The sequence below is a fragment of the Watersipora subatra genome, chromosome 1 (assembly GCF_963576615.1).
Source record: "Watersipora subatra chromosome 1, tzWatSuba1.1, whole genome shotgun sequence".
In the NCBI taxonomy this organism is placed as follows: domain Eukaryota; kingdom Metazoa; phylum Bryozoa; class Gymnolaemata; order Cheilostomatida; family Watersiporidae; genus Watersipora; species Watersipora subatra.
This window is the reverse complement of record NC_088708.1, coordinates 77,881,490-77,897,074: the sequence shown is the minus strand read 5'-3', so window position 1 is coordinate 77,897,074 and position 15,585 is coordinate 77,881,490. Positions and strand designations below refer to the sequence as shown.

Sequence of the window (15,585 nt, the reverse complement as noted above, 5' to 3'; positions counted from 1 at the left end):
ACATTACTGGGGTAAAACCGACAAAGAAATACAGACTGGAGTTAATGTTGAATATCTCCAGTGTTGTGATTGCCTACATGATTAGTAATGCTACTTGCGCTTCTGGCCTTGAACTTTAGTTCAAATGCCATCTGTGTCACATCTAAGATGACAAGTGTGCTTAAGTGCGACTCTTACGTTGCTAGAATAATAGAATTGCCCTGAACAAAAACGACAATCTTCTCTGTAACATACATATCAAGATAACCAGCCAAAACTGAGAAGTCTCAATTTGATAGGCCATAATACTCAAATGCTCTAATTGCCTGTGTTCCTTGGCTTTTACAATAATTAAAAATGAGCATTGCCCTAATTGCGCATAAGCAGTTGTCAATTAAAATGTTTGCAATTTTGCTTTTGCGCAAAGGCTGCTGTTTTTGAAAGAAAATCTTGAGCGAATAACCCCATAATTGCAACTGCACAGCATGTTGAAGTATGACAGTATGTATAGACAGTGAGTGAGCATAGTTGTTGTTATGATCAGCATAATTGATCAGTTCCTCTGACGTTGTGTGATTGGTATGAAGTATCATTAAGCATCATTACTTTACACAAAGCTCAGCTAAGCAAGCATAATGAGAAAGTCAATTAGTCCTACAAAATCCCGAAAATCTGCTTTTCTGCGAATAGTTTGGTAAATTGTAACAAGTAAACTTTCTGCTATTTGGAAGCTTCATTCCATGAACTAATTAATAGTTCACTTGAGAGGGCTGTTGAGACTGTGACTTATTTAAATCAGCCGAGAATTGTCATCAGTTCAAACCATCAAGGCCTGTTTTTGCCCAAAAAAGTCAGCCTAGCTATCAATCAAACTATCATTTAGCACAATAGGACAAACCTGGACACGACAAGACATTAGGACAACCATTTCCAATTGTTTTACTTGGCAATTTCCACATGCACTTGAATAATTCCTTAGAGCTAACAGCTTATAAAGCATGAGAATTACCACCCTTACTATATCCCAGAATCAGTTCAAATCTAAGCACGGCATGTGCAAATTAGTTGCTAGAGCAGTGAACATCACATCAGTAAATTTTAAGGCAGTTGATGTTACAATGAAACTGTTGGTGGTCTTACTAAAAAATTTTCTGTTTATAACATTTTTAGAAAAAGGGTAGAAAGACAGTGGAGAAGAGGACATTCTGAATTAGGAGCAGTACTCCAAATGTACTCGTTCACGCGGGTTCAGTAGCGGATACAAAACAAATCCTAGGCACTTTATGTGGTCACTGAACTGGTAATAGATAGTGTGTATTTGTTTGGGTTGCATGGAAAATACACCTTAGAAAGGATTGGGTCTGATCGTGAACTTCATACTGCAGTTACCAGATGTAATGTGACACAAAACTAGAAAAACTTTTCATAATGCGAAAAATGCACAATTGTTCTTCCTTGCCAGTCGGAATAGCGTTTTGTTGGGAGCTGTTAAATTGGTATGCATTAGTAAGTCTCCCATACAAGATTATTGAAATTCTCAACATAAATAGCGTAATAACATAACGTATTCAAGTTTGCAATGATGACAAAAAATATCGTTATAGTGAATAGCTCATGTTACAAAAGAGGCAATAACTCTGCTCGGTTGCCATAAGTAGGAAGATCTACAGTGAATGCAAAAATTTACAGTTTGTTGCTCTCTTAACGCATTTAGTATTATGTTATAACAGGACTGTTGAGTAAGTAATCCTATGCCACAACAAAAAAACTCAATACTGTACTAGATTTTACATATTTTATAGCCACAGCAAGTGCAGTCGGTATCATATATATTTTCCAATTGTTCCATCATGACTGTTCCATCATATATATATATATATATATACATATAGATATAGAGATATATTTAGATATACATATATATATATATATGTATATCTAAGGTTGGCGATCTTCACCAGACATATATGTGGCTGAACAAAGGAAACCTAACGGCCAATACAGAGTCGCTAATCATGGCAGCCCAAGAGCAAGTGCTCCCAACAAGGCAACTCCAAACAAAAATCTATCACACTAGAGACGATCCTAGATGCAGACTGTGCAAAGATGCACCTGAAACCATCCAACACATCATCAGTGGATGCAAGCAGCTAGCAGGGAACGCATACACTGAGCGGCATAATCATGTCGCAGGTGTTGTGTATAGAAGTCTATGTGACGAGTATGGCCTTAATAAACCCCAACACTGGTAGGAAGCTCCTGGTAAGGTCAATGAAAATGACCGGGCTAAGATCCTCTGGGACTTCTACATCCAAACTGACAAGCATGTCCTAGCAAACCAACCAGATATAGTGGTGGTAGACAAGGAGAACAAGAGGGCTACTATAATAGATATAGCAGTACCCAATGACTACAACATAGCCAGCAAAGAAAAAGAAAAGGTAGAGAAATATCTCCCTCTTGGAGAAGAAATTGAAAAATGCTGGAATGTAAGAACAGCTGTAATCCCAGTAGTCATTGGGGCACTGGGCGCAATAACACCGGCGCATAAAATGTGGCTTGCCCAAATACCAACATCAATCAACTCAGGTGAGTTGCAGAAAAGTGCGCTATTGGGAACAGCTAAGATCTTGAGGTGAGTGCTCAAACTCCCAGGTCTCTGGTAGGAGACCCGAGTTAGAGCAGAATTTACCACCCATACGGGGTATCCGGGGTGAGGAAACAATTATATATATATATATATATATATATATGCAGCCTTAGAACAGTTTCTCTCGAAGATAAAAGTTCCAAAACTGAACAGAAGTAGCAAAACTGAACAAAAGTAATAAAATTGGTGTTTTTGTGCATTTTACAGCTTTTGAAATTCAAAAGTTTGTTGCATAGACCTACGTAGCAACTATTAACTATTTTCGCAGCCTTCCCAACCAACCAACACTTTCATCTTTGCTTTAAATCATGAACCTGTAACAAAGCTAGGACAGTTTGAGCGCCCACTAAAAGGCATGAAGGTTTAAAAACGCAGCATCAAAATAAGCCCCGCTAAAATAAAAAAACACCACACAAAAAAACATACAAAATTCACCTAAATTTTCAAAAATTTATTCATTAATGCATCTTTAGATCAACGTTCTTTAGATCACGATTCACGATTTAATCTGTTGCCAAATTACACGATTTTGCACCAGCACTGAGCTTTAAGGAGTATCGTTTATAGTAAAAGCAATAAGATTTGTAGTTGATTATATGAATCATAATACGAAAGTTTTCTTAGGTATTTTATTAGAGAAGATGTTGAAGTTTTTAAAAGTAATTAATAGCGGTACACTCATACTAGTTTTAGCGCATGCGACCCTTACTCAAAATGCTAAAAGAAATGTCAATAATGGAGTTCATGTTGCATAAGCCTTAGATGCTCAAGTCGACATTCTTAGGTCGAGGTTTTATAGTTTCACAAAGAAAGCATCGATGAATACAGTCTAAATAGTGGTTTCAGCGCAATTTGCCAAACAATTGTGTCAGGTTTAGCCAGGTACTGGAACAGTAATAATCATTGCAAACAGTTTACTTATAACCAATAATTAAGCGCATATTGCGTTTTTGTAAACTTTTGATTAGCTACTAAGTAAGTTATTAAACTTGGGTTGTCTGTTTAGATAAGGTTACGTGTTTTCGATAAACACAGAAAAACCTTTTCACTCATAAAATGACAAGCTCTCATTGTAGGTTTCAAACCTGTGGGCTGAAAATTTATGTACAGCACATAAATAATCATACAAATTAATTGGATTATAATATATATGAAAGTCACTTATGATACTTTATAAAATATAAACCTAATAGTAGAACTACTCCTTCTAAGTCACTTCATCATAGTTTTCTATAGGAAATAAAAGCTATGGTAACATTTAGCAAACGCTTAACTATGTCGTATTATGCCGAGTAATTTAAAGCATAAGCTTACGGTGAGACGCTGTTTGATTTGCGACTTCATGCGTGTACACTGTCATATACTCTTGAGAACTTGAGTAAGGTGCATTGAACTTGAGCAGTTTCATTACTACACCATAAATACTCTGCCAAATTAGGCCACAAAATATTTCTACGAGTAATCAAAAGATAAACATAAACAGTCTGTCAACACATCAACAAACTAGAGCTCAATTAATTTCAGTTAAATATATCATTAAACTATGTTTTATTGTGGCTTATTCACCACCGTATAATGAGAATTTGGTCTTGATTGCCGCAATCTATTTCATTATTGTTGATTTACAATATAAAATACAGCTTTTAATAACTTTATATTTAGCAGTGAATTCGCAGCCAGTTACACAATCTCTAGAAATTTTGGACAAGTAAAAACCTAGCTAACAAACAGTAAAAGCCCAGGCTGTCAAGTTTAAATGGGTAAATGCATTGGAGACTGAAATTGCAAACTCCTTTTGGCATATAAGTGCATGTAAAAAAGCACAAGCATTGTACATTCATATATAAAGGTTTAAGGGGCATAACAATGGTTATGCTTATAATTTATAGATGATGTACCATGCCTGATGCTAGTCATTTATTGCTGTCATCATTTTGTCTTTATGTAATAGGCCTAATATCGTTAAAGGCCAGTGATCTGGGAGTATTATAGGCAATTCCATTCTGTTGTTTTTATAAGGCACATCAATTGGGAATATGCAAGTGAGACTAGCTTCTATAGAACAAATATATTATAATGCTTTTAAATTCATTACAGTTGGCCTGGATGATAAAATGGGTTGTCATTGAGGTTCAACCTCTAAACTAAACTATGTGAAATGACTATATTCATTATTACTTGTTTGGGCATGTGAGCATCGTATGTGCAATACTTGATAAGAAAGTGTCATAAAACTATTTACTCATATAACACAACAGCTCTTGTGGTGGTGCGTTTCAAAGGGATCGTTTTTTCACCCAATAACTTAGTAGAATGGACAAATTTAATAACTACTTCTACAAACTTATCTTTGTGCAAAATCTGCATGTAAGTTTCTTGCATTACAATAATAGTTTAGTAGATAACTTACTAGTAAGTGATACCCTAAACTATGTGTGGGTACAGTTTTTAAAATTTATTGAAATTCATTTTTATCCAGTATTAGATGATATCTTGCTAAATTATAGACCAACATTGTTCAGTATATCTTGAAGCTGTACTTTCATTTAATAGAGAGGAGATGAGGCGTGTCATTAACTTTTCTTTTCTAAACCCTTACCCTAGCTCTATTTATGCCATGGTGTTACTTAGCCTGCAACTAGCTGCAGCTGTGGGATTATTTCTATTTGCAAAAAATCTTATGTTAGGAACAGTTAGTGAAACACAGACTAGAGTGAGCTGTCCATGAGGTGCAATTAGTGAACTAAACTAGAAACCTTGTGTATGTAATAGAAACTTTTTTTATACATCCAGAAAGTTTAACAATAAGAATGCATATAAGAACATTACGTGTTCTTATATGCACTCGCTGCTAGATCCTAATCCATATCTTTGACTGACTTGTATTATGTATATATAACCTTTTTGTATTTTAGTCTATCTATTTTATTAGGAGATTCTTGATATCTGAAGTATAATGCCAAAGCGAAAGGTAAGTTTCAAAACAAACTTGTCAAATGATAAATTTTCTACCATTTGCTTCTCTGCCTGCTCACTGCTATTGTGCTTGTTGCTATCATTTCATGTCATAATTAATATTTATATCTACCAGTTTTGTCTAGACTGATAGTGAAAAGTCTAAAACTAGCTTTTACAAGCCTAAAATAAGCTACCAAAATGCTAGTATAGTTGTTGAGGTTTGAATATTACACACCAAATTTTAATGCTGCAAAAATATTTTTACTTGAGGGCAAATTTGTATAGTTTAGCATGATTGTCAGAAGCCACAATAATGACTGTTATTAGAGCTGAATAAGCATGATAATATAATATAGCGACAAAATCATCAAGCATGATGCAGTTGACACTTCAGGACATGCACCATAATTACAACAGATCTCGGCCCAAAATAGAATACATTTACCTTCAATAAAGGAACATTGAATTAGGATATGGAGTCGTTTTGTTTGCTGAATAAAAGCATCAAAATACATAGAAGCAGATCGTAATTTACAGCCAATTTGGTAGATTGCTATCATGTACTACATTTTAGGATCTATTGCTTGCCTACGTTTGTTTTTAACATTGCTTTCAAAGTATATTGAAGGTGATAGTGAAATCATTATACACTGATGTTTGAATTCTTTTACTGGCTTGGTAATTTTTGTAATGCATGAAAGTGTTTCAATTATATAGGATATACTGTTATTGTTCACTTATCATTTTGAAGAAATAATAAAATTATGCTTTATAATTAGGATTAGCCGTTACTTAGTAATTGTCACCTCTTATATAAGTGTATATCAAGTTTGATTTGTGCTTTAAGGGTTCGGTTAGCTGGGTGAGACTATCTATTATTTATGGAGTTCAATTGTTTACATTGACTGGATGCCGAATTGAGTGTAACATATTTGGTACACTAATACATTTAGTAGATGAAATTGTTGATCTCTGATTTGGAGTTGCGCTTTCACTATCTAAAGCGAACGACTCCTTTTAAAAGGTTTTGGACTTGACTGAACTTACATCAGCTAAACCTTTTTCAATTAGTTGCTTTTTGCTAAATATCAAGTAGTGCTCTTGGCTGCGGCAAACTTGCCAGATGCTTTCATCAATTGTGGTAACTTTTGTTTATTCAAGCAATTTTTTTACGGAGCGCCCTAAACAGCTTATCTCTAGCATCATTTCTCAATGTCTTGCTTTAGTCTCACGTGATCGAGTCGGAAGATGACTCATTAGAGGAAAAGTCAGAAGAAGATTTCCTTATCACACATGGCCAGACCCAGCGGCAGCGGGCCAAGCTACAGCGTAAGTATCTTTTTTTCCAGGAATTCAAGACGAACACTGAAATATTGTTTCAGTCATCAGACAGTATCAGTGCGCAAGTAATTTTATATGTAAAAGTATATCTCTTGTTTCCTACACCTGGGTCTCTGTTTTTCAACCATTTCTGCTGTCTCACCTTACTTTTCTTAATAACAGGAAGCAGAACTAAACTGGTTGCTGAGAGTCCGAGTAGAACTCCATTTCGAGATGGGGGAGGCATGGACATGGGTAAAACCAAGTCAAAATCATCAGAGAGTATGTCCAAGCCAGTTCCAAAGTCTCCCAAAGGTGAAAATGGGAAACAAAAGCAATGTCCTGTGAAGGGGTGTGACAGCCAAGGTTAGTAGTCACTATAGGGTTGAGCTGCCATCGTATTCAAGCCAGCTGACAGGCTGGTCAAATGCAGGAGTACAGGAAACAGCAGAAAAAGGGTCTTTCCCTCCTACTGACCTGCAATAAAATGTTTCTTCTATAATGGAGCTGAGTGATTCTCTAAAATGGCTACTGCAGTCACTGTCATAAGCTGATAGGTGCTGAATGCACTACTGCAGTCACTGTCATAAGCTGATAGGTGCTGAATGCACTACTGCAGTCACTGTCATAAGCTGATAGGTGCTGAATGCACTACTGCAGTCACTGTCATAAGCTGATAGGTGCTGAATGCACTACTGCAGTCACTATCATAAGCTGATAGGTGCTGAATGCACTACTGCAGTCACTATCATAAGCTGATAGGTGCTGAATGCAGTTGTCTATCAAGGAGAGTAATGCAAATTATTAATGTCTTTACAATAAAATTGTTGTCTATACATGTGTTGGTGTAAATATTGCTGTTTATGTACATGTGTAGCTATTCAGATTTCTATCTATGTCAATGTGTAAATTTAGAAATTGATGTCAACGAATATGATTTTAAGTTTTTTCTATGAATGGCTGTGTTAGTGCAAATGCTTCTATTTATGTAAATGTCAGTCTTTATTTTTTAGGTCATCTCACTGGCAGCCGAAGTCGTCACTTTACCATATCTGCCTGTCCAATTTATCACAACAGTGACAGCTTCCTCTGCAAGGTGCACTCAATCACTAATAATCACTCTGGCATCAAAATTTCTTAAATTGTTCGAAAACCTCCTAATACTGGTTTGATTTTTAGACCCATGTCTGAGTTGGGATTGTGCTCACAATGAAGTCACTGATCTGTTGTTATCGGTTTACCCTTAATCTTGGCTCTAATCATACTATTTACTGTTTTTAGAAAGCTTATGATGATCGACAGAAACACAAGATGATACGGAGAACGTCACTTGACATAATTTCATCTAAATCACAGGCCAAGGTGAGAGTCACTTGCAATGGCTTTATCTAAATCACAACCCGAGGTGAGAGTCACTTGCAGTAGTTTTATCTAAATCAGAAACCGAGGTGCGAGTCACTTGCAATGGCTTCTTAAAGTTTGTCTGATTTTCATCTCTGTCTGCTCTTTAATGTGAGAGGAAATATTATGTAGGCTGTTGTAAGAGAGCAGAGAGAGAAGAAGGAGGATGTTCAAAATAAAAGGTCTCGTTTTGATGGAGTTAGCCCGAGCACCCTGCACAACCTAGATGAGCACTCAGAAGCTCATAACAAAAACAGGGAGCCTCTCCTAGATGGAATGAGTAGTGCATATGATCTTGGGCTATTTCGAGAGGCACAGGCTAGAGCAGCTGAAGACGGAGTAGGCTATCATACAATTGCTTGTGAATTTCCTTCCCATACACGCTTTCAGCTAGACTAAAATGAATTGGGTGGAGAGGTGCACTTCCTGCACCTCTCTAAGTGTGCATACTGTACTATTGCACAGCCACTATATGTCATTACTAAGCTATGCTATCTGGCAAATTCTTCATCCCATGCAAGTTATGGGCATTACTGTATTTTTTTGCGAATTTGTGTGTGTAAGGATGATGAGGGTGCCATTTATGCTAAACACAAGATGGTACTATATCCAAGGTCATACTTGCCTGGGGTTGTACTATATCCAAGGTCATACTACGTCTATGGTTGTACTATATCCATGGCTGTACTATATCCACGGTTGTACCATATCCACGGTTGTATCATTTCCATGGTTGTGCCACATCCATGGTTGTACTATATCCATGGTTGTACTATATCCACGGTTGTACCATATCCACGGTTGTACCATATCCATGGTTGTACTATATCCATGGTTGTGCGATATACATGGTTGTACTATATCCATGGCTGTACCATATCCACGGTTGTACCATGTCCATGGTTGTACTATATCCATGGTTGTACTATATCCACAGTTGTATCATATCCACGGTTCGGTTGTATCATATCCATGGTTGTACTATATCCATGGTTGTACTATATCCATGGTTGTACTATATCCATGGCTGTACCATATCCACGGTTGTACCATGTCCATGGTTGTACTATATCCATGGTTGTACTATATCCATGGTTGTACTATATCCACAGTTGTATCATATCCACGGTTCGGTTGTACTATATCCATGGTTGTACTATATCCATGGTTGTACTATATCCATGGTTGTACTATATCCATGGCTGTACCATATCCACGGTTGTACCATATCCATGGTTGTACTATATCCATGGTTGTACTATATCCATGGTTGTACTATATCCACAGTTGTATCATATCCACGGTTCGGTTGTACTATATCCATGGCTGTACCATATCCACGGTTGTACCATGTCCATGGTTGTACTATATCCATGGTTGTACTATATCCATGGCTGTACCATATCCACGGTTGTACCATATTCATGGTTGTACTATATCCATGGTTGTACTATATCTATGGTTGTACTATATCCATGGTTGTACTATATCCATGGTTGTATCATATCCACAGTTGTATCATATCCACAGTTGTATCATATCCACGGTTCGGTTGTATCATATCCATGGTTGTACTATATCCATGGTTGTACTATATCCATGGTTGTACTATATCCATGGTTGTACTATATCCATGGTTGTACTATATCCATGGTTGTACTATATCCACAGTTGTATCATATCCACAGTTGTATCATATCCACGGTTCGGTTGTACTATATCCATGGCTGTACCATATCCACGGTTGTACCATGTCCATGGTTGTACTATATCCATGGTTGTACTATATCCATGGCTGTACCATATCCACGGTTGTACCATGTCCATGGTTGTACTATATCCATGGTTGTACTATATCCATGGTTGTACTATATCCATGGTTATCCTATATTTATGGTTATTTTATATAAATGGCTGTTGTAGACGTATGAGTTAACACACCACTACTGTTGTAGACGTATGAGTTAATACACCACTACTGTTGTAGACGTATGAGTTAACACACCACTACTGTTGTAGACGTATGAGTTAACACACCACTACTGTTGTAGACGTATGAGTTAATACACCACTACTGTTGTAGACGTATGAGTTAACACACCACTACCAACTCATGGACGTGCACGAGTATAAAATAAAGGAGATTGTAATTGGAAGGTTTGAGATAAACACCTGGTACTCATCACCATACCCTGAGGAGTATGCCAGGCTAAGCAAACTCTATCTTTGCGAGTACTGTCTCAAGTATATGAAAACACCAACCATTGCCCGGAGACACTCGGTGAGCCATGTCACTACCGTGTGGGCACCCGCCTTTAGCCTGTCAAAATTTAAATTTTAGGCTTTAAAAATACTTTATCAATCAAATGAAATTAGAAACTCCGTCTGGTTTTAAAACTCTAAGAAACGATCAGAAAGACTTAGAAAACCTTTCAGGATGTTAGGTAATTGTCGTCTGCCAGAGGCCATCTCAAGGTCGTACTTATAAATTGTCATATAATATTTATTAAGAAGACATTACATTTCCTATATACCTCTTGGTCCTTGAGCTTACATGCACAGAATATGCCATCCTGTGGCAGGTTCAACAAGTGTTTCCTGTCTATGCATCAGTGTAAAATATTTTTCATACTTTTAACTGTTACAAATTTTGTACTATATTTTAATCATTAACTGTTTGACATGATATTTAGCTACATGCGTAAATAACGTAGGATATCTAACTGTAGATGTAAATGATGTATGATATATATCTATAGATGTAAATGATGTGTAATATCTATCTATAGGTGTAAATAATGTTATGATATCTAGCTATATGTAGCCTTTTAGCCTCCCTTCACACGTGTATTTGATGAAAGATAGTAATATATGGAACTTTGTATTTGATGCTGCTCTTGTTTTGAGCTGTTGCCCAAGTTGTGCACGAAGAAAGATGCATCGGGACTAACGTAATTCCTATTCTAATCTCGCAGATGATACCTCTTTTTACACCTCCTGTTGTAATAGTATAAAAAGAAAACTTGCATGGTTGCAGACGAAATGTGTCTGGCGCTATCCACCAGGAAATGAAATTTACAGGTCGGAGTCACTCTCTGTCTTTGAAGTTGATGGGAAGAAAAGCAAGGTAACTAGTCAGTTCTTTGAGTAAGGCTGTTCGCGCGTCCGTAATAGAGTGATAGGAAGCTGGACTACCATAGAAGCTGAGCAAGAACTCAATAGATACATCGGCCCATCTGTTGAAGTCTAGGTTAAATAAATAGCATTCACTTTCTTTCACCTCTGTTTTATGTGTGATACAAAAAGTGAAAGAGTGTTTTAGAAGTTATTGTTGACCTTATATGCAGCAGTTCATGAGGGTCATGTGCCTTTGTAATACCTTGACTCGATGCGATGTTGTTTGTTCTTTCTGCTAGTAAACATGTTCAAGATTGTAAAAACTCTCGCGTCTTGTCATTTTTTTTATTGTGCAATAGCCTCTCGGAGTCGCATCTTTTTGTTCAATAATAAAGTTGCACCAGTTTTTGCATAAAATTGCAAAAAAACAAATTTGGAAAAACTGACATACTTGTTTAGAGTATTGCCACATTCTACACATTTTTCCTGGGAGCAATTGCAGAGCTCAGATTACAGCTTGCGAAAGGAATCAGTATGTCTGATAGCTATATCCGCTACATCTCCTCTCACATCATTTATTAATATAATGACAAACAGAATCGGCCTGTCAGCATTGACAGGCACGGAATATGTAGCTATTAGGCATAACTATCTCTCGCTTGTTCTTCATTCTCTTGTTCTCGTTGTCTTTACAGGTGTTCTGTCAAAATCTCTGTCTCCTTGCCAAGCTCTTCCTTGACCACAAGACTCTCTACTATGATGTTGAGCCATTTCTCTTTTATGTTATGACCGAAGCTGACAACCAAGGCTGTCACATCGTTGGCTATTTTTCCAAGGTTGGTGAGCCTTGCTTGAAGAGGTCAATAGAATCACCTTAATTCTTCCTTTCTGTCACATCTTCTGACTCGCTCAAGCTTTCTATAGTTTGTTTGGATGGTATAAATGGTTTGATATTATTTTCTTGTTTATATAAATCCATTTTAAATTGAGACCGGTAGTGCCATTCCATTAATTATCCGGGTCATTATCCGGGTCATTACCGCTTGCAGAGTCTTCTAGCTGATTCACGTCGATCACACGACTGTCATCTCGTTATGACAGAATCCGTTAAAGAGTATGCAAGTATTTTTTTTCAGGGAATTATATTGATTTAGCTCTATGAATCCCTCTATGTCTAATTTTATGACAAATATTCCTAAAGTGAGACAAAAACAGGCTTGTTTAACTGTCACAGATGCTCTCACCAAGATCCAACCAGTTGATCCATAACAGGATAGCTTTATGAATGCCTTCAGCGGTGTCATCTTTATTACAGGAGAAGCACTCAATACTCAACTACAATGTATCGTGTATACTGACGATGCCACAGTATATGAGGCAGGGCTATGGCAAGCTTCTCATTGACTTCAGTATGTAACAAATCTGGTTATTTAATCATGAATAAGGCATCCTCTAGTTATCTTATGAGATATCCTAAAGTACATAGGATTGCGTGGACAGCTGATTACCAAGCAACTTTCAAATGCAGGATGTTACGTTATTACACTATTACACGCATGAATAGAGTATGTTATTGATAATCCACACAATGGACAGATCCTGGACAAGTAATTACCAGCAAAATTGATGCCTTGCCAGTTCTCTGCACTCGCTGCTTGATCACTCTTACAGTCCAGGGTAACATCCTGTAGCCACTTTTTCAGGCTATCTTCTCAGCAGAACTGAGCGTAAGATCGGCTCTCCTGAACGACCTCTCTCTGACCTTGGGCTAATATCCTATAGAAGTTACTGGAAAGAGCTTTTGATGGAATACCTTCATAAATACAGCTCAGCTGAGATACTCATCAAAGGTGTCTCTTATTATATACTTACTGCTTGCACATTCTCTACTTCCTGTTCGCGCGCCTCCTCTTAACGCACTTCCTGTTTACAAACCATTTTCTTTTTATGACAATCCGCTTTACATGTTCATTAGTTGACCAGATTGATCATGAAGTGTTCACATATACATGACCATCATTTTAGACTTGAGTCTAGAAACATCCGTACACGCCAATGACGTCATAAGTACTCTGCAGTCGTTAGGAATGTTAAAATATTGGAAGGGAAAGCATGTGATTCTTCGAAATAGTGTGAGTTTTCATTGTATCACCTACTTTGTTTTTATGTCATACTCTGAATATACATGTCTATATACGTTAGGCAGAGCATTTGTTGTAAGGCCGCCCCTGGTACTAGTATTTACTAGTATAGTACTCTATACTAGTACGCTGACAGGGTGAGCTGACCCGTGTGCCGTGAGCGATCATCATGTGTAATAAGTGTGCGCACAGTTATTCTATGATGTAAAGTAGTCCAGTGGTGCAGTTGGTATGGTGCCTGGCTGCTAATCCGGATATCTCAGTTCTATTCCTGTGCGATGCATTTTTTTCTAATCTTTAAGCATGGCTTCAGACGGATGAACATGGCTCGTATTCTAGTAAAGGTTTCAAAAGGATCTGCAGGTTACCATTTTAGCGCCTCGAGTCTGTAGTAGTTCATTAAAGTAGTAGAAGGCAAGATTCCATAGAAAGATGCAATAAACACTAATTAACCTACTTCTTTGATTCATCTTAATCAGAAGAACCCGAAATGTGTAAATGGTTTCAAATGGTATTAGCAATATTTGGTTATGACCCAGTTTTTCACTCGGAGACTTGTTGAGTCATGGTAGTTTTGGCAAAATGCTACTCACCATCATTAGAGGGTTGATTTGGACTATTGGTTAAAATACTGAAGACTAATGTCCAATCTCATGGACTTCGAAGACCTTTTTCGGAAAAATTTTACCGATCGATGTGAGTAGGCGCGTCTCAGGATACTGGCTATGTCCGATTCACGTGTCTGGTTAGGTCTCTGTGTCAAACTGGCAGAGGTTGCTGCACAGAAATACACTGTGCAATGGAGTCCTCATATGGTGGTCTGACATAAGAACTTTAACAACAACAATAATAACAACAACAGTAATAACTTCTTCGTGCTAAATTTTTGTTGTTATTAAAAATATTATAATGATTATGGTCAAAAACTGATATTCTACAGGCTATCTATGTTTATCGCCTGCAGTCAACAACATGCATGCTAGTTATCACCATGTCTCTATGCCTCGGAGCTACTTTCTACATGACATCCGTTGAGGCATGGGAAGTCGCAAGACTACTCACATTGGATCCTTCAAAGCAAAATAGAAACTGCAATATTAAGCACACGCAACTACTGTTTGCGAGCAGCAGCCTGTATGCAAGGCAGCTTGTAATTTTGGCTCATATCAGTTTTCAATAATAGATGCTTAATATAATTTACTTTTAATTTAATACTAAAATCATAATAACAAATTTCTATTTAACTTAGATGTAAACTACTATGTAAATTATGTCTAATTAGATGATGATAAACAGTTGAATGAAGTTGATCATTTGAAACTCACGAAGTTAATTTATGAAACTTTGGATACAGCGATCAACTAGAATTTGTTAAATTTAAGTCTTTTTTATCTGTTTGGAAATCTTAGAAGCATGCAAACTCGGTGAGTGACTGCAGAAGTAAGAACACTTTTTTAGGGATGCCTACATTGGACACATAACATGTTGTGCACCAGCATCAGAAGACTGGTTCAGGTTCAACCAAGTGCAGCCGGTTAAAATATACATGTAAATCTGTTGTTGCTACTTGTAGAGCATGGTTGACGAGTACATGCAACAAAAGAGGAAACGATCCCTGATAAGAAAACCTCGTGTTATTGATCCGAAACAACTGTCATGGCAGCCAGCAGTTTTTAACAATAATTGCTGACCTTTTGAGTGATTGTTCCTTCTTCTCCGGCCCCTTGGCTACCAGACTTGTCATCACTGCTTCTGAAGTCTCCTAGTGAATTGTTCTATTTTTAAATGTGTAAAACAGTAATGAGAGTCCATTAGACAGACATGGCTGATCTGGTTACACAATCAATATCTATACTGATAAAACTTTCGAGGAATTATAAGCTTTAGGTCACAGAGTTTATAAATTCCATTTCTGGGTATTTATTTCGTAATTTGCCATTTATGCGAATCACTATTTCAGAATTGTACAGTTGAATAAAACATTTACTGAAAATTTATCTCTTTATTGCAATGGTTAAG

General features: G+C 37.0%; 1 protein-coding gene across 1 annotated transcript; it reads left to right on the top strand.

Moving 5' to 3' along the window:
* The first annotated feature begins 3,474 nt into the window (after positions 1-3,474).
* On the top strand, positions 3,475-15,579 carry LOC137387272 (histone acetyltransferase KAT7-like). Its single transcript, XM_068073624.1, has 14 exons — positions 3,475-3,511; positions 5,545-5,600; positions 6,814-6,916; positions 7,091-7,273; positions 7,921-8,003; positions 8,189-8,269; positions 8,441-8,647; positions 10,392-10,589; positions 11,346-11,435; positions 12,121-12,261; positions 12,741-12,834; positions 13,129-13,275; positions 13,451-13,557; positions 15,140-15,579. The coding sequence occupies exons 2-14, from the start codon at positions 5,586-5,588 to the stop codon at positions 15,254-15,256; spliced, it is 1,566 nt and encodes a 521-aa protein (XP_067929725.1). The 5' UTR covers positions 3,475-3,511; positions 5,545-5,585; the 3' UTR covers positions 15,257-15,579.
* Positions 15,580-15,585: the final 6 nt, after the last annotated feature.